Source organism: Mytilus edulis, chromosome 3, assembly GCF_963676685.1.
Source record: "Mytilus edulis chromosome 3, xbMytEdul2.2, whole genome shotgun sequence".
In the NCBI taxonomy this organism is placed as follows: domain Eukaryota; kingdom Metazoa; phylum Mollusca; class Bivalvia; order Mytilida; family Mytilidae; genus Mytilus; species Mytilus edulis.
Genome location: NC_092346.1, coordinates 69,886,801 through 69,907,447, shown reverse-complemented (window position 1 = coordinate 69,907,447; position 20,647 = coordinate 69,886,801). Strand labels below are relative to the sequence as shown.

The 20,647-nt window shown below is 32.8% G+C and overlaps 1 protein-coding gene across 8 annotated transcripts in view; it reads left to right on the top strand.

Annotated features, from left to right (window-relative positions):
- Nucleotides 1–20,647, top strand: part of LOC139517292 (1-phosphatidylinositol 4,5-bisphosphate phosphodiesterase beta-4-like) — a 103,132-nt gene that overhangs the window by 14,539 nt on the left and 67,946 nt on the right. For all 8 annotated transcript variants that reach the window (XM_071308206.1, XM_071308207.1, XM_071308208.1 and 5 more), the window contains 3 exons: nt 2,976–3,056; nt 10,599–10,664; nt 18,459–18,596. In XM_071308206.1, coding sequence (XP_071164307.1) covers nt 2,976–3,056; nt 10,599–10,664; nt 18,459–18,596 — 285 coding nt within the window. The remainder of the gene's footprint in view (nt 1–2,975; nt 3,057–10,598; nt 10,665–18,458; nt 18,597–20,647) is intronic.

Sequence of the window (20,647 nt, the reverse complement as noted above, 5' to 3'; positions counted from 1 at the left end):
TGGTATTTCTATTTTCTTTTCTACATCAGTAAAATGATCCCTTGTCTGAGGGAGGGTTGTTCTCAACCTGATAATAACAAACACAGTTCAAAGTACGGCCTTTTACACAGGGCTTTGATACAGACCAAACAGCAAGCTATAAAGGACCCCAAAATTATTAGCGTACACAGTTCGAACAGGAAAACCAACGATCTAATTTATATATCCAAACGGGAAAATACCAATGAACAACATCAACAAACGATAACTGCTGAACGACATGCTCCTGAATCAATCAGGACAGTAAACATGCAGCGGCTATGGATAGTTTTATTTCGCCAGCATACAATATAATTGCAGTTGAAGGCAAATCCTTCAGAAGTTCTTTGTACTTTATTCTAACAACGAACATTTTTTGATAGTGGAATATAAGTAAGGGGGAAAGAAACCAATTTTTTGTTCTTCACAGAAATACCTGCTTTTATAACTTTTTATCGGAGCACTCCAGGTTTCATGCTGAAACAAATATTCTCACAGTGTGGTGGGGTGCTTTTATGTTTAAAATCGTTATATACAGGTTAGACTGTGATTTAACAAATGTTGATATCTTTTTATAATATTTACAAATATTACAAAAAAAAACGGTGCGGGAAATGGACATGATTACAATTCCTGATGCGGGAAGCGGGAATATAAAAAAATTAAAAAATTCTGTTTTGAAAAAAATAGGTGCAGGCGGGTCCGTCGAACAAGGGATCAAATTGGTGTGGGCTAATGGTTTAACAACGAAAATTTTTATAGATTCTACTTCCAGTGCCTTGTCAAAAGTGTGATAAAACTCCCCTTGATGATGGAAGTTTTTAACAACCTTTTCTGGCTGTATTGCCCTCCAACATTGGCCCTTTAATTGTTTTATTTAGTTTCTTTAATAGCAGATAGTTGATTTATTTATTTTGAGCTGAGGTTAATGACTAAATATGTCATGTATATATGAGATACATCTTGAAGGTAGAAGCCTGAATGAGGGTGTATCTAATTTACACCCCTATATGTTATTGTCAAAGCAGAATGATAGTTTGAATAATTTTGGAGGGCCTTGGGTCCTTGTGGAAATAGGTCATATGTTATTTAAAAGCAATTTTCATTTAACAACATCTTGGTGTAAATAATGAAACATGATATTTTAAAGTGTCAATTGAATATATAATAATACTGCTCTCTTAAACATACATGTATCTGAAATGTGACATGTGAGAACATACTAAAGTTGATGAGCTCTGATCATTACGAATGAGGAAGCACAATGCTTAAAATATATAGGTTAACATGATGCAAATATTGCTGTATTTGTTTCTTTGAGGAATGTCTAATTAGAACATATTTTGAAAGTTATTGTGTAAAAGAGTTTCTGTAGAAAAAAAATTGTGCTATACTTTCATTTAGAAAGAGACAAGACTTAAATAACCCAGATAAAACAATGTTCAATCCAATCTGGTAATTATAATAGGGTATATAATCCTAAAACAGGCTTAGATTTCTTGAAACAAACTTAAGCCATAAGCTGTAAGTTATATGAAAAAGCAAAATGAAATTCATAAATAGAAGAAATATTTTAATGAACATTTAAAGTAGAACAAATTAACTACCTCCTGTCATCCTCATTAGTAAAAGATCTGGTTTTTATTATCATCTGTGAAATGAAATAATGAGCATCAGTCAGGCTTGTTAGCCCTTTCTCCTGTAAAACATTTGTAAGATTTTTTATCAAACTTATACAAAAGTTGTATATCAGCAATGTCCTGGACAAGTGAGAAATCAGTGCTAATCAACCAAATAGAGTTTCAAACTTTTGCCCCATACAATTTTTGCCCATCATTTATCAAAAGTTAAAGGATTTTATCAGTAATGTCCTGAATTATTTCTAAAATCAATGCTGATCAATTATTTATAAAGAGATTCATGTATTATAGTATTTCATCTGGTCAAGGACATATAACAAAATCAAAAACAAATTCTTTTAATTTTTTTTTTTTAAGATATTTGTTAATCCCCTTGGTCTATGAGCATATTCAACAATGGACACTCTCCAACATTAAAGACTAGATTACAATACATGACAAATATCTCTGTTTTGTTGATCTTGTATTACTGATTTCTAAATCTGTTTAGTTTTGCTCTATCTTCTTTAGTTTTTGCACATAACACAAATGAAGGTAAAAAAAAAATACTCAATTTGAGGGCAATCACTCCTACAAAGAGTGACAGTCTACTAACTGTATTGGCAGAATTTGACTTGTTTGTAGATCTTGCCCTGCTGATCATTTGTACTTACTTAAGTTTCTATCTATTATTATTATTTGTTAAAATCATTATCATTGTGCAATAATTATAATATGGAGTTTACTGACTTTCGACCATGTAGACTTATTTGTAGAAATTTCTCCTATAAGAGCAATAACTCCTGTAAGTTTTGATGAATGTGAACAATTGGTAGAGCTCAAAATTTTGAACAATTTTGCCCTTGTCAGATTTTCTTTAACAATATATATATAATATTATAATTATAAATTATTCTCTCATTTTGATTTATCTATTTTTAAGGTTGATGAAAATGAAAGTAAATGTCATACCTTTTTAAAAGGTATGACATTATTGTTCATATGAGAATAATAATAAAAAAATCAGCCATATCCATTGAGTATAGTCTAGATGGGGTTTAAATAATAAGTTATAATAGGCAGTACTAATAAATAATACAGAAAAAAAATTAGATAAAAATAAAATGAAAATAGAGAATAGTGGGGTGCTTAAATAAAAAGAATAGATTAGAAGTGACAAACAAGCAAACATTTTAAGAGAAAAAGGAGCTTTGATATAATTGAAGACATAAATGAAGGCCCCCATTATCCAGACAGTGTTAACTGATTTATAAAACATTTATTACAGTTTGTAATATTTTATTACAAATCTTTATTTACCGATTTTTTTGTTTACAGGAATCAGGTACATTGGAACCTAAATGCTTGGTTAAGGTAGATGAGAATGGATTTTTCATTTACTGGAAGAGTGAAGGCAGGGTAAGCTTGAACATAGAAATATATTTTGTTGTATTTATCCTGATAAAGACTACTGCTTCAATGATTTCTTAAGCTTGCAAATATGTCTGAGACAGAAAGGCACAATTTGAAAAGATCCTCCATTTAAACTGAGAAAAAAGGAGCAGAAGATATCACAGGAAAATCAAAATCATAAATTGAAAAAAATGTCAAATAAAAACATGAAAAAGCATGAAAAAAGAGCAGTTCACACAGCATAGCCGTCACACCAAAAACTAATGAAGATTGAGTGGCATAGACCCAACCCTGTGTTAACTCAGCTGCTCCACATAATGATAGTGGTACAGGACAGAAACCCAAACAGGGGTGTACTCAATTGCTACAATTGCCACTAGTGACACCCACCTGAATGACCTGATACTGATACAGGACAGAAACCCAAACAGGGGTGAACTCATTTGCTCTATTAGTGACATTCACCGAATGATAGTGATACATGATATAGAACATAACAATTCTTCCTGTTGCTAATTTTATAAAATAATATTCCATTGGAGGAAGAACTAGAACATGCCAGCTTCATCAAGGGTCTTTGACTGTATTTAAGTACCTACGCCTTATTGTTGTAACTAGCTGCTTCTTGCAAATAATTCTTACCATTAACTATATAGGTTTGGGATTTCTTGATTCAAGATTGTCATATTGTATTTAATGAATAATGTAATTTAGTTATATTGTCTAAATGAAGCATTATAATTTTAAAAAATAATGTATCCGTAGGGTTTGTATATAATTTGTAAATATGTACATTGACGGAGCAATCAAACAGGCTTCTGGCATGTATTTAGAAAAGCAAAATAGCTAAATAAAAATGACGCAAGACGAATGATAATAATAGATTTTGTAATGAGTGAGCATTGGATATCACTCATTTTCACTTGGTATGAACTCAAGTTATTTAATTTCAATATAAATATAAACCAGCCTTTGAAATTAGAAGTGAGAGTTGTTATCAAGCAATATCCAATTATCAGGTGTTGTTGGACCTTTTTCTCATATGGAAAAAATGATCCTGTCCTGTATAAATTTTATGCAGTTAAGCTGAATTATGTGAGCACCCTAGATTTGTGTTCTACCCAATAAATGCTGAAATAATTGCCATTGTTATTACCTAGCTGGCTACTATGTTTTTTAATACATTTAATTCTGGATTACAAAAAAATATGACCAGAAAAACCTTAAATGATCGTCGAATCACCCAAAAGGTTTGAAGCTGCACTTAGAAAGTAGTGCTCATTAGGAATCCTTATGTAGTTTATTATCGCCTGTGCTTTTGGCTAAGATGTCATAGAACAATTGTATGAAATATTTAATTGCCCAAAAACTCTTAAGACAAGTAGTTTAGATTTTCCAAATGGCAAAAGTCGTAGGAATATTGTTTGTCGTCAATACGTAGTACAACTATATATGTCAGTAGTTTTATATAATAAGTTCAACTGTTCACGGTACCTCGAATGACCGAATAACACTGTTAATATCCAAATAACACTTGTAAAGACCGAATAACACTTGAAATTTTAATATTAGCACATATTGGTGACTTTTAAACATTGATTATTAAATTATAGTTTATTATCAATGTACTGTTCATGCTGTTGGCAGGAATTTAAAATTTATAGAAGACGAAATTTTTGTATCTTTTCAATTTGGAGCCTTTGCAGTGGTTCAAATTAGGGATGGTCCGAGGTCCGTGACCTTCCATTTTGAATCAGAATTTCGACTTGGTTACTAGCTACGCCCGACAGACCTTCCACTTGAAAGAAAATAAAAAAATAACTTTGCAAACCTTTTCACCAAAGTCTCCAAATAAACGATCTCAAAACTTATTTTCATCATTATTATTCAGGACAGCGATGTTCATTTTGTTCAACCCCTAGCTTTATACAGAAAATCGACGACAAATAATGTGTAAATTAGAATAAAATCGTATCTGACTGACAGAAACAACATTGTAAACACAATAACAATGGATGCCACAATTACAATATTGGATCCGATTTTGGAAGCGGATAAGGGTAATTCCGGGTTTTGGCAATCAACTACAAAAAAATCAAGGCAGGTGACAAAATACATCTATGCATGGTAAATGAATATAAACACTAGAATTGAAAACCAAAAGATATATGTTAAAGAAAGAAAAAGCAGAAAATATTTTATACAGAAACTCAAAATTACTTTTTGACAAATTTTAATGTCAAAATTCAATACAATGTGACATCTAACAATATATATGTTCCTGGTCACAGTAAAAAATTTCTTTATCCGTGATAAATGATGATAATGCATGTAAGATGCTTTTAAAGTGTAAACATATTACTGCAATTTTGAAGGGATATTTTTTTCTCAATTTTGAAGGGTCAGTTAAAGTAGCTGGAAGTTTCTTACTTTATTTTCACAAATAATGCAATTATATTATATGATACCTGAATGTAAGCAAATCATATGATATATAGGTGGCATGGCGTCCTTTGGGCCACTCCACCCCCTCCTGTTTGATAACTTTGAAACGGATGAGATCCCAACCCCAAAACCATACATACTCATGTATGGGACAATATAACAAATCAAATGAAATATAGGGGGAGTCCCTGTTTTCACCCTACCCCCTCCTGTTTGATAACTTAGAAACGGATGAGATCCCTGAACCCCAAAACCTTACATACTCATGTATGGGACAATATAACAAATCAAATGAAATATAAGGGGAGTCCCTGGGGTTACCCTACCCCCTCCTGTTTGATAACTTGGATACGGATGAGATCCCCACCCACCCTAAACTATATATATTCATGTAAAGGACAAAATGATAAATAAAATGAAATAAAGTGGGAGTTCCTGGAGTTACCCAACCCCCTCCTGTTTGAGAACTTGGAAACAGTCAAGATCCCAACCCCTTAACCATATATATTCAAGTATGGGACAATATAATAGATAAAATAAAATATAGGGAGTCCCTGGAATCACCCCTGTTTGAGAACTTGGAAATGGTCGAGATCCCCACCCCTTAACCATATATTTTCATGTTTGTAACAATATAAAAAATCAAATGAAATATAGTGGGAGTTGCTTGGGGTCACCCCACACCTCCAGTTTTAGAATTTGAAAACGGTCAGTGATCCCCACCCCTAATCAATATATATATTCATGCATGGGTCAATATAACTAATTAAATGAAATATAGGGGGAGTCCCTGAGGTCACCCTACCCCCTCCTGTTTGAGAATTTGGAAACCGATGAGATCACCACCCCTAAACCATATATGTTCATGTATGGGACAATATAACAATTCAAATGAAATATAGGGGAGTCCCTAGGGGTCACCTTACACCCTCCTGTTTGAGAACTTGGAAATGGTCAAGATCCTCACCCGTAAACCATATATACTCATATATGGGACAATATAACAAATCAAATGATATATAGGGGGAGTCCCTGTGATCACCCCACCCCTCCTGTTTGAGAACTTGGAAATGGTCAAGATCCCCACCCCTAATCAATATATATATTCATGCATGGGTCAATATAACTTATTAAATGAAATATAGAGGGAGTCCCTGGGGTCACCCTACCCCCTCCTGTTTGAGAATTTGGAAACCGATGAAATCACCACCCCTAAACCATATATATTCAAGTATGGGACAAAATAACAAATCATCTACATTTACTATGGGAAGGTCAGTCGGACCTCACCTTTGATCCCTGTAGTAGTGAACATTTGTCTGATTTGTGTCTCATAATAAAAAAGAAGATGTGGTATGATTGCCAATGAGACAACTATCCACAAAAGACCAAAATGACACAGACATTAACAACTATAGGTCACCGTACGGCCTTCAACAATGAGCAAAGTCCATACCGCATAGTCAGCTATAAAAGGCCCCGATAAGACAATGTAAAACAATTCAAAAGAGAAAACTAACGGCCTTATTTATGTAAGTCAACTTGTACTACTAACAGTCAACTAAAACCAATGTTAACTACCAACTAGAACAAGAACAACTGCAATCATTGCGAACTTGTACCACTGCAGACTCACCATAAAAAATATACATTGATATATGCATTGCTTTTGAAACCTTGATAACATATAAATTATTTGCCTTAATAATTAATTCATTAGATAAACATAATTGTACTATATATAAATGTTTAATGTTGAAGCAACATTGCCACAGTTTTCATAATTATGTTTGCCTTGGTTTTTGGTTAACTGCCTTCAGCGCTTACAGCGCTTTGATTAATTTCTCAAGCTGCACTACAAATATAACTGCTCACTTGGCTTTGACATATTACTGGTGATAAAGAGCTGGGCTTATAGTTTTGACTATGGTGCTTGAAATTCAGACTTTGACATGTGTTTTTCACATGGTTCTGGTGACATAGAGATTGACAAGTGGATTTGACACGTTTCTGGTGATATTGAGATTGATAAAAAGTAAAATCACAAAAATACTGAACTTAGAGGAAGATCAATTGGGAAAGTCCATAATCACATGGCAAAATCAAATAACAAAACGCATCAAAAACGAATGGACAAGAACTGTCATATTCCTGACTTGGTACAGGCATTTTCAAATGTAGAAAATGGTGGATTAAACCTGGTTCTATAGCGCTAACCCTCTCACTTTAATGACAGTCTCATCAATTTCCGATATTTTTACATTGATGCGTTAAATAAACAGACACAATAAATAAAATAGTCAAAATATGGGTACATCAGTCATCATCGTTTAACAATTTTAAAAGGAACAATTTAACAGAACACAAAAACATCTACTATCTACGAACACATTTATTGATTTGAGTGTCTGACGTCAGAAAATTGTATACGTCACATAAATTTGTCGTTCTATGTGCGTACAAACAATTTTAAAATTTTCATGGGAATGTTAGCATACAGGGTTAAAAAATCAAAAGTATGTAAGAATAAATTTAAGAAATAGACCGAGATTTAAACTAGTCCAAAAGTTATATATAGAATTTATAAGAATCCGAAAATAGTCAATTCCACTACACGATTGAATGATTTTGACGTTTGTGGTTCAACGTATATTGTAATTCATAATAGATATATATCATGATAATGACATATAATAGAACAATATCATATTGACGGGATCTTTTAAAGTACAGAGTCACGTTATAAGAACAAAAGAAATACAAAAAGTCGCAAATACAAAACAAACCACAAAAAAATGAAAGCCAATACAAACACATTGACGAGATGTATAAGTACCGAGCCACGTGAAACGGATATCACATGAAACCATTCAACAGTAAAAGTAATAATAATAATAGAACAAAGACAAATGAAAGAACTATAAAACACGTTGTTAAGATGATATACAACATCAGTACGCAGAATCTATACATCAAGACCATCGTGTATTATTTGAGTATTTATCAACAAGGTCTTGGTACCTTCCGATGATCTTTTTTAGAAAAAGAACGAGACGTTCTTTGACATACCCCTGTTTCATCAACTTTCTACTCAGACACTGATGACGTTTTACAAAGTCTGAGTAGGAGCTGCAAGCTCTTGAATATCGAATAAGTTGGGAAATATATATCCCATATGCAGGTGAAGTTGAAGTGGCTTTGACATTAAACTGGTGATACAGAGCTTGACATGTAGCTTTGACATGGTACTGGTGATATAGAGCTTGACATGTGGCTTTTACATGGCAGTGATAATTAAGAGCTTGACATGTGGCTTGGACATGGTTCTGGTGATTTAGTCTATAGAGCTTCACGTGTGGCTTTGACATTAAACTGGTGATATAGAGCTTGACATGTACTGGTGATTTAGAGTTTGACAGGTGGCTTTGGCATGAAGCTGTTGATAAAGAACTTGACATGTGACTTTAATATGTTCTAGTGATAAAGAGATTGACATGTGACTTTGACATGGTTCTGGTGATATATAGAGCTTTGCATGTGACTTTGACATGGTTCTGGTGATATATAGAGCTTTGCATGTGACTTTGACATGGTTTTGGTGATATAGAGCTAGGCATATAGACTTGACTAATGACAGAGGGTTTAGAACTTGAAATATGGTTTTGACCTGAGTAATCTAGAGCCTGATATTTGGTTTGACTTTGACAGGTGATATAGATTGTGACATATGCAGGTTTTGCTCATTGTTGAAGGTTGTTGGTCAGGTGATACATAGCTTGATAATTGGTTTAGACTTGGGACAAGAGATAAGAACATGCCATAAAGACTTAAAGAAAGACAGGTGATATATAGCTTGACATATGTTATCGACTTGAGACAGATATAGAGTTTGACATATGGTGAAGACTAGGGACAGAGATATAAAGCTTGCAATAAAATCTTGAAAAGATGGGTGATGATATATAGCTTGACATTTTATTAAGACTATGGACAGAGATAAATAGTTTGACAATATGGTTTTCACTTGGGACAGAGTTATAGAGCTTGATGTATGGTTTGGACTTGGGACAGAGAAATTAAGCTTGACATCAAGTCATAAATTTGGACCAGCAGCTTCACATGTTGTTTTTTGCTTCTTGGTTGGCTGATGTCTCTTTGACATATTCCCCATTTCCATTCTTAATTTTTAACTGGATTTTTGTGACAAAAATGTTGGTTATTGATTTGGGGATGTACAGCGGGCGGCCGGGCGGGCAGCAACCAAATGTTGTCCGTGCATTTACTCATGAACCGTTCAACCAAAGCTTTTCAAATTTTAATATGTTGTTACAGACAACAAAATGAAGGTCAAGTTCAATAATGACGATTTTGACTTTTACCGTTCAGGAGTTATGGTTCTTGAAAGATTGAAAAATGGCATTTCCAGTCGTGTCCATGCATTTATGCATGAACTGTTCAACCAAAGCTTCCCAAATTTTAATATGTTGTTACTGATGACTAAGTGGAGGTCAAGTTCAATAATGACTATTTTGACTTTTACCGTTCAGAAGTTATGGTTCTTGAAAGATTGAAAAATGGCTTTTCCAGTCGTGTCCGTGCATTTAGTCATGAACCATTCAACCGAAGCTTTTCACATTTTAATATGTTGATACTGATGACAAAATGGAGGTCAAATTTGATATTGACGATTTTCACTTTCACCGTTCATCAGTTATGGTTCTTGTGATATTGGCAGGATACAAATAAATGTTAATAAATCCGGTTTGCTGTTGTTGTGACAGCCTCTTGTATTAGCTTGACTTGGGATATAGTAATATGGAGCTTAGCATATGGTTTCAACATGGGACAGAGATAAAGAGTTTGCCATAAAGTTTTTAATTTGGACAGGTGATGAACAGCTTGTCATATTGTTTTGAGTTGGGACAAAAGAAAAGAGCTCAACATACAGTCTTAAATTTTGACAGGTCTTGATGCAGTTTTCACTAAAAACCAAAAATTCTGTGCATTTTCGTAGTTTAAAAGTATCATGTCATGACAATATAAAGAGATTCATTACCATTGCCTTCTATTGTTTTTTAATTTGACAGAAAACTTGTATTGCAGGAAGGACAAGTTCGTGAAATTTCCCAGGTGAATGATATCAGGTTAGGACTGGCGCCTAAGATAAATGTAAGTACTGAATCACAGCTTACCGGTAGTATAAAACTTTCTGGTCAAAGACTATTTTTATATCAACATTTGTTGAGTAAGTGATTGGATGGCATTAAATGTAATGTGATCAGTCTATTTGTTTAAAAAAAATTAAAATAAAAAGGAGATTCTTGTTTTAAATATATTGAAAAATGAGATCTTCCACAATATTAAGAAAAATGATACTTGCTCTGTTTGAGGGCGTATATTTTGTTCGATTTCAAGTAAAATTAAATTAAATTATGTAAAAAACTTTTCTATATCTAACTTTTGCTGACTCTTTTGTTTTCAACAAATTTTTGAAATGGTTTAATGAAATACAATAGTCACTCAAGCTTTAATGGTTTAATGAAATACAATAGTCACTCAAGCTTTCATGGTTTAATGAAATACAATAGTCACTCAAGCTTTCATGGTTTAATGAAATACAATAGTCACTCAAGCTTTCATGGTTTAATGAAATATAATAGTCACTCAAGCTTTCATTGTTTAATGAAATACAATAGTCACTCAAGCTTTCATGGTTTAATGAAATACAATAGTCACTCAAGCTTTCATGGTTTAATGAAATACAATAGTCACTCAAGCTTTCATGGTTTAATGAAATACAATTGTCATCCAAGCTTTCAGAAAATAACTGTTCATCAGATGTTTGTTCCTAAATTCAAAGTACATATATGTCTAAAATCATGTTCTCATTGTACTATTTTGAGATATTGAATTTACTATTCAAATAAAAGAAAGGAATTAAACTTATATACTAAATTATATTAATTGAAAGATATTAGCTATGAAGTTACCAGCTTTGGGTATTTACTGTTTCTGTATTTAGGAAAGAGAATTCTATATTTGGATTTTATGATCTATGTTCTATATTTGGATTTTATTTAAGAAAATATGATTAAAATTATCACGCAGAAAGATTATTTGCCATATTAAGTGTTGCATTACCACAGAAGAATTAATTGACTTTACGTTATAGGTGTAAAATCATTAGCTTGCATCAGCATAAGGAGATTTGAAATATTGAGTAAATTGTCAAATCCAGTCTAATAGTTATTGCTTTTAGAAAACATTTTTAAGGTTGAAATTGTTGTGTTTTCTAGAGGTATGGAATACAAAATTTACAATTTCTTTGTTTTATTGACAAAGAGTTTCATTAATTAGCTTGATGGAACATGAATCAATACCTTATAGATTTGATATAGATATTCAGAACATTTATGGGTTTATAGAGTCATATCTTATGTTGGTGTTAACAAGGTAATTACTTGTGGGTTATCTTAAATAACTGGAATACTAGATGCTTGTACTGAATATTCACTATAATGATGAAGTCAGCTGGGAATACTTTGAATTTTCAGTTTGAGAAATATGATAATTTATTCCATTTTACAAGTTGTCTTGGAAATGATTTTTGTCATGCCACCAACATGAGTCACAGTAGGGGAAACATTGGAAGTACTTTAGAGGCAGCATTTACAATATGCAAACAAGTCAATATATTATCCCTCTAGGGTTATAGAAAATTGTAAAGAGGTTATTGTCATCTGAATTTGTCCTTTTTATACGACCGCAAAAATTAAAAAAAATTTGGTCATATATTGGTAGTATGTCGTTGTCTGTAGTCTCCGTCAGCGTCGTCCGAAGACCTATTGTTTCTTGATAATAACTTTTGAATAAGTAAAATAAATCAATAAAATTTTATTACAATGTTTATAACCACAATAGGAAGCTTGGGATTGATTTTGGGGGTTATGGTCCCAATGGTTTAGGGATTAGGGGCCCAAAGGGGCTAAAAACAGCATTTATCTAGTTTCAGGACAAAAAGTTGTGTATTAGTATTTCAATTGTTTTGAAATTGTACCACAGTGTTGTTTAATACCATAAGTAGAAGCTTGGGATTTATTTTAAGGGGATATTGGGCAAATAGTCTAGGAATTAAGGGCCAAAAAGGGGCCAAAACAAGCATTTTTCTAGTTTCAAGACAATCACTTGTGTGTAACTGTATGGATCTATTGGATCTCTCTGACATTGTACCACAAGTTTCCATATAACACAGGGAAGGCTGGGATTCAGTTTAGGGTTAATTTTCCCAAATATGTAGAAATAAGGGGACAAAAAGAAGCCTTTTTTTCTAGTTTACAGACAATAACTTGTGTTTAAGTGCATGGATCTCTATAAATTCTATCAAGAAGGTTCAATACCCCTAAAGGAAGTTTGGGAATGATTTTGGGGGTTATTGTCCCAATATTTTAGGAATTAGGGGCCAAAAAGGGGGCCCAAAATAATAATTTTTGTAGTTTTCAAACAATAACTTATGTTTAAGTGTATGAATCTCTCTGAAATTAAACAAGTTTTCATACCATGAAGGGATGGTTAGTATTGACTTTGATGGGTTATGGCTCAAAATGTTTCAGAATTAGGGGCAAAAAAGGGGGAAAACTAGGTATTTCTGGTCAATGGACAATTAAGACAATTTAAAAGCAGGGTAAGGGAGGTAATTCTAAAACATTTAACATACAATGTTGGGTATGTTTGGATTTACCTCCCTTACACTACTTGTATATTATGTATAAAGAAATGTCAGGTTTTGGACTTATTGCAAAAAAAGGGGGTGGTAGTTGTTTTCAATTTTTTTTTCTTCAAATTTCTCAAATTCTGAATTTTTGAAAAGTTAAAAGAAGAATCTTTTAATTGCACAATATTGCGCAATAGATTTGTAAGATCTTGACATTTGTTATGTGTCAGAAACTCGTATCATGTCAAAAATTTGATCGCAATCCAAATTCAGAGCTGTATCAAGCTTGAATGTTGTGTCGATACTTGCCCCAACTGTTCAGGGTTTGACTTCTGCGGTCGTATAAAGCTGCGCCCTGCGGAGCACCTGGTTTAAGTTATCAAGTTACGGTCAGTTTCTCTTAGTCTGATGGGTCAGGCAGCAGAGGCAACAGTGTCAGCATTTGCTCACTTTGACCTCCTTTTTTAGGGTTCAATGTTCATACTGCCTTAAGCTTTCATGATACGGTCTATTATTTTAATGGCTCTTGGCCAATTCTAAGTTTTTATACGCCCGTCGTCTTTTAGACGGGACGTATTATGGTATACCGTTGTCCGTCCGTCCGTCTGTCCGTCGTCCACACTTCGGACAATAACTCAAAAACACTTTCACCAATGTCCATGAAACTCAAGTGAATTGTTTATATCTATTGACGTAAGCTCCCTTTCGTTTTTTTTTAATTTCAGATTTTAAGTTTTGGATTTATGGGGCTTTATTCATAAAAAGGGGGGGATTTTCAACACTTCGGACAATAACTCAAAAAGGCTTTCACCAATGTCCATGAAACTTTGGTGAATTGTTTATATCTATTGATGTAAGCTCCCTTTCAATTTTTATAAATTCCAGATTTTAAGTTTTGGATTTATGGGGATTTATTCATAAAAAAAAGGGGGATTTTCAACACTTCGGACAATAACTCAAAAAGGCTTTCACCAATGTCCATGAAACTTTGGTGAATTGTTTATATCTATTGATGTAAGCTCCCTTTCAATTTTTATAAATTTCAGATTTTACATTTCCGTGTTATGAATTTTTATGCTTAAAAAAGGGGGGATTTTCCAATTTAAGGGACAATAACTAACACTTTCACAAAATTTTATGCAACTTTGATAAATTGTTTATATTTAAGCTCCACTTCCATTTTTATAAATTTTTGATTTTACGTTTTCTTAAGTAATGAATTTTTATACTTAAAAAGGGGGATTTTATGAAACTTTGGTGAATATATTAATGTAACATCCCTTTTGATTTGTATATATATTTCTAGTTGATCATATAAGTTCATTTAAAGCATAAAAAACAAGTTAAAAGAGCAACGGGCGTATCATGCGCTAAAGCGCAGCCCTTTATTAAAGGTAGGTCTGGTTCTCCAAAACTATAAGTATTGATAGGTCAACTATATTTAGCTGGGTCTTGGTGGATGAGTGGTCTAAGTTGTTAATTTACTCTATATAATGCTTGTCAACACAGAAATCTTGAGTTTAAACCCGCAATTGGCAGGTGTGTACAATTCTATCTTAACTGACAGGAATAACAGTTTTCCTGCAGAAGGCCCCCTTGTTTTCTCTGGGTACTCTGGCTACCACCAACAATAAAATCTGGCTTTATGAAATAGACAGTAGTGCTGAAAGTGTGTTAAAAAAAAACCCAATCAATGAATCAGTAAATAAGGTGAGACATTTGAACTTGTGCACTTTTATTTAGTTTCCAGTAGCCCTTTCTTAGCTGCATTTGTACCTGTAACTCCCTCTTACCTTATGAATGGATTTCAGAAGATCTGCAGAACCTGTTTGTTTTTGGACACTCTTCATTTAATTTTTTGATTAAAATGAAAAAATGTATGTGCCCAATTCACAATATTTTGTAACTTGATATTTGTAATGCTTTTACATAAGCATCAGCATACATCATTTTATTTCGGACATTAATCTATACCCTGAGAAATGCTGTTCAACAAGATTTACATTTTATTGAAGTTTAAGAAAACTATATTCTTGAGGCAATGACCTACACTTTCAATTTATTGGTTTAGTAGAATGAAGGACTAATTGTATGATCAATGGCATATTTTTGTATAGTGTCTGTAGACAATAGTGCTTGTTGTATAATTATCGATCAAGACTTCATCAGACATTACATTTGATATTTAGTTCATATAGAAATTCTTTTACGTAGAATTGATAAAACATGAAATCCTATAATCAATTTACAAATATAGTCAAAGTTTTAAGTTTTATTTTTTATTTCCTGAAAAACAACAGATTTTTGTGGCATACAGCTACTGTACTTAGTTAACAGTTGAAATACAGCTCGTTCATCGCTATTGGCATGTTACGTGATGTTTTTATAATGTAATAATCAAATCACTTCATTTTGTTTGTTAATGAAATAAGTTAATTAACTTTGTTAATTAGATTTTGCTAACATTGACATAAAGGTCAGCCGATATGGATTACAATGCTGGTTTGTTTAATTACTTGTTTCGGTCGTCGCATAGGAAAGTGACAAAATTTGTAACTTAAATAGAAATTAAAGTATAACCAGGTAAATCTGGTCTAGTTTGAGGAACTGGTCTAATCTGGGATAAACAGCTTAACTGTAAACCAATTTATAGAAGTGGATACTTTTTTTTTCTAGTTTAACCTTTCTACCTGTATGAAGCAGATTGATGCTATACTTGAATTGTTTTACACTAGTCATATTTGGGTCCTTCATAGCTTGCTGTTTGGTGTGAGCCAAGGGTCAGTGTTAAAGTCCATACTTTCACCTATAATGGTTACTTTTACAAATTGTGACTTGGATGGAGAGTTGACTCATTTGGCACTCATAAAACATCCTCTTATACAGTATCTACTTAACAATATTTAATATCCAGCTTTAACAAAACATAGAATTTGGTTCAATCCAAATGGGTTTTTCGTTTGTTCATTATGTTTTCTCCTTTTATATATTGGTTTTAAATATTGTAATTTGTATTAATGGTAAATTATAAGTCATATTGATTTGAATGTTGATATTTACAAGTTTTTCTGTCTATAATGTACACATTAGGCCACACCAATTTAATTTCTTGTTCTACGGATTTTTGGACTCCAAAATTTGGGGCGAGCGAGCGATTTGAAAATTTTAATAAAAAAATATTTAATTTGCAAATTTTTGAGGCGAAGCTTGAAAAGTAAAGGCGAGCGATTATAATTTTTTTTTGTAAACATAAAATAGTAGGTTTTGACAATATTAAAGCTTGATTTATCACTTGTACTTTGACATTTCTTTAATTTCTGAAGTATTTTTTCCCTGATCACCAAGAAATAATTAAATCTGGTCTATGTATGTGTGACTGACAATGAGACAATTCTCCATCCAAGTCATAATCAGTTTGGGGACACCCCCTTAATGTTATAAATATCCCTTTTACATGTTTTATGAGGGATCAATATAAGTTATAATATATTTGTTTGTACCAAAGGGCTCATATTTTCTCAAAGAACTATATATCTATCTGGTATTAAATGGTCAAAACATGTCCAATAATTTTGTAATATTCCTGGACTTTAACCATGTTAACACATTCACTTAATTTAACAGTTTAATATTATTCAAAATAAGTGGACCCCTCTTTTAGAAAAAGTTGTTTAAAATATGATGTAACTCTCCTCTTTTTGAGTACAAAATTCTAAGTTTTCAAAGGTTTTGTACAGAGGAACTATACAAATCGTTGGTATTTATATTTTCTTTTCTACATCAGTAAAATGACCCCTTGTCTGAGGTAGGGTTGTTCTCAACCTGTTAATAACAAACAGTTAACACAGGTCAAAGTACAGCCTTTTACACAGGGCTTTAAATAATCAATACAGACCAAACAGCAGGCTATAAAGGACCCCAAAATTCTTAGCGTACACAATTCGAACAGGAAAACCAACGATCTAATTTATATCTCATGTATATCCAAACGGGAAAATACCAATGAACAACATCAAAAAACGATAACTGCTGAACGACAGGCCCCTCAATCAATCAGGACAGGTGCATAAACATGCAGCGGCTATGGATAGTTTTGTTTTGCCAGCATACAATATAATTGCAGTTGAAGGCAAATCCTTCAGATGTTCTTTGTACTTTATTCTAACAACAAACATTTTTTCGATAGGGAATATAAGTAAGGGGGAAAGTAACCAATTTTTTGTTCTTTACAGGTATTTCCGTTATAAATTTATATCGGAGCACTCCCGCTTTGGATAAATAGGTTCCATGCTGAAACAAATATTCTCACAGATATTTACAAAGTGTGGTGGGGTGCTTTTATGTTTAAAATCGGTAAATACAGGTTAGACTTTGATTTTAAAAACAAATGTTGACATCTTTTTTATAATATTTACAAAAAAAACGGTGTGGGACATGATTACATTTCCGGATGCGGGAAGCGGGAATATAAAAAAAATAAAAAAATTCTGTTTTGAAAAATATAGGTGCGGGCGGGTCCGTCGAACAAGGAATCAAATTGGTGTGGCCTTATATAGCCATAAGTATGTCATAAATATCAAGATTTATCATATATTTCTGTAATTTTCTCTTAATTCTTCTGATATATAAATAAAAGAAGAAGTGTCTTCTCATGATAATTTGATATCTTATTTCCATTGATTTTGTACCATTTATTAAAAGAAGTTACCTCACTTTTACTCCAAACTTTATATGAAGAATGTGCTGTTTAAGTAATGCTCAGCGGGATAAACATTCTCCCTTTAAACCTGACATAGAAAAATTGTCCTCCATTTTAAATGACTGCAAAAATAGGACAATCACATCATGGTTTGACTTTGTCATTGTGTTTGTCCTAGGGCATTTACTTTCTATACAATAACATCAGTGTAAGTATATGGATCTCCATTAAATTGTACCACAGAGTTTCATACCACAAAATTGTAGGTTTGGGATTGATTTTGAGGGTAATTGTCCCTACTGTTAGACCACAAGCATTCTATGTTTGAAACCTATGCTCAAATATTTAATCACAATACAAATTCAGAGCTGTCTTTATCATGCTTTACAATTGAGTACAAACTTGCCCCAACTGCTTAGGGTTTGACCTCTGTTGTCGAATCTAGCTGATCTCCCATAGCATTTCATTTATAATTGAATATTCAACTCAATGTTACTTTGTTTTCTTATGTTAATGAATGAAGGAATGAAGGCAGATTATAAATATTTTTCAGGATCCTAAGACTTATGCTGAAATCGAAGTAAAAGGGAACGGTTCATTGGAATGGCGAACTGTTACAATATGCAGTGGTCTAGACTTAGTGAACATAACCTATACACCTTTAATAGCTGCTGATGTAGACACGTCAAGGGTAAGATTTATATATAATCAGTGTAGCCTGCACAATCTGAAACCTGAGTGTTCCAACATCCTGCTTTAACTGACACATTTTTCTGATCAAAATATGCCTCTCCTTGCAGAAAAAAACTGAAAATATCCCAGTGTCGGATAAACAGGTTACACTGTATGCACTTTTCATTATCTTGTATCAAGTTTTTATTTCTTCTTTTAACATACGATATTATATCCAAACTTGAATAATTGCAACATGAAGCCCTGTTTTTGATAAGCTTACCTCTATTACGATAGGCTGAAATCCCGTGTTTTAACATGGAGCAAGTTCTATTCTTCTTGCTTTAACAGAGCCTCTTAACTTTTTTGACACAAGAAGTTTTCCATGAAATTGAAAACTACCATAGAAAGTAGCTTGTCAAAATGAAATAAGATACTGGCATTTTGCACATCCAAGAAGTTACCAGATTTCTGATATCATATATAGCAGTCAGACTAGTTCTTCAGTATAATGGTCAAAATATGACCTTGAAACTTATTTTGAGTGCAAGTCACCAAGGCTGCTTTCTATGGCTGGTGACAGAGCTACAAAAAATATAATGATAACAACTAGTTTTGGCATTAACAAATGTATTTTTTTCACTAGTTGCTGCCATGAACAGTGTCTTGATTCAAGTTCCCTGTTTTGAATATATATATGTCTTACTTTTTAGTAATAAAAAGACATTAGCAATATATGATAACCAATATTTAAGAATCAAATTATCCATCCTTTTTTAATTAAAAGTTTTTTAGTTGACATGTTCTAATTTTTGTCGAGCCTGCAACTTTTGTTGCAGAAAGCTCTACATAGGGATAGTGATGTGGCGGTGGCGGCAGCGGCTGCGGTGTCAGCTAACTTCCTAAAAGCTTTATATTTAAGAAGGTGGAAGACCTGGATGCTTCATAATTTGTATATGGTTGCCTCCTGTTACGAAGTTTCTGTCAGTCACATGTCCAATGTCCTTGACCTCATGTTCATGGAAAAAAAGTTAAGATTTTTTGTAATGTTAAATTCTCTCTTATTATAAGTAATATGATAACTATATTTGGTATGTGCATATCTTGCAAGGTCCTCATGTCCGTCAAACAGTTTTCACTTGACCTCGACCTCATTTCATGGATCAGTGAACAAGGTTAAGTTTTGGTGGTCAAGTCCATATCTCAGATACTTTAAGCAATAGGTCTAGTATATTTGGTGTATGGAAGGACTGTAAGGTGTACATGTCCAACTGGCAGGTGTCATCTGACCTTGACCTCATTTTCATGGTTCAGTGGTTATAGTTAAATTTTTGAGTTTTGGTCTTTTTTTCTAATACTAATTGCAACAGGTCAACTATATTTGGTGTATGGAAATATTTATGATCTATTTGTCTGTCTAGCAGGTTTAATTGACCTTGACCTCATTTTCACGGTTCATTACTCAGTGTTAAGTTTTTGTGTTTTGGTCTGTTTTTCTTAAACTATAAGCAATAGTTCAACTATAATTGTTGTTTGGAAGAATTGTTAGCTGTACATGCCTGCCTGGCATGGTTCATCTGACCTTGACTTCATTTTCATGGTTCATTGGTCAATGTTTAGTTTTCTTGGTTAATTAAGTTGATGTGACAGTTGTAATAAAGCTTTATATTTAGGACTATCAACATAATATCAATGATTAGCAAAGAAGGCGAGACATTTCAGCATGTGCACTCTTTTTACAAAAGGCTCCACTGTTATGTTGTTCTCTTTTTGCAGGTATTTTCTGCAACAAAAAATAAATCAATAATTCAAATCATATTTTTCATGCTTTTGGCTGTCATTATAATTATTTTTTTAGTGTAAATAAGAGATTGTGCAAGAAAATTTTGTTTTGTCATTGCACACAAATGTCTTTTCTTGTTAGGTGTTTTGATATGTAAAAGATTTGATATACAAATTCTTTTCAAACAATAAACAGAGCAGACTCCATTGGGAATTGAATTATTGATCATGTAAATAAAAGGTTTGGACATTGAATTGGAAAATGTTTTCTTCAGAGGAGTAATTTAG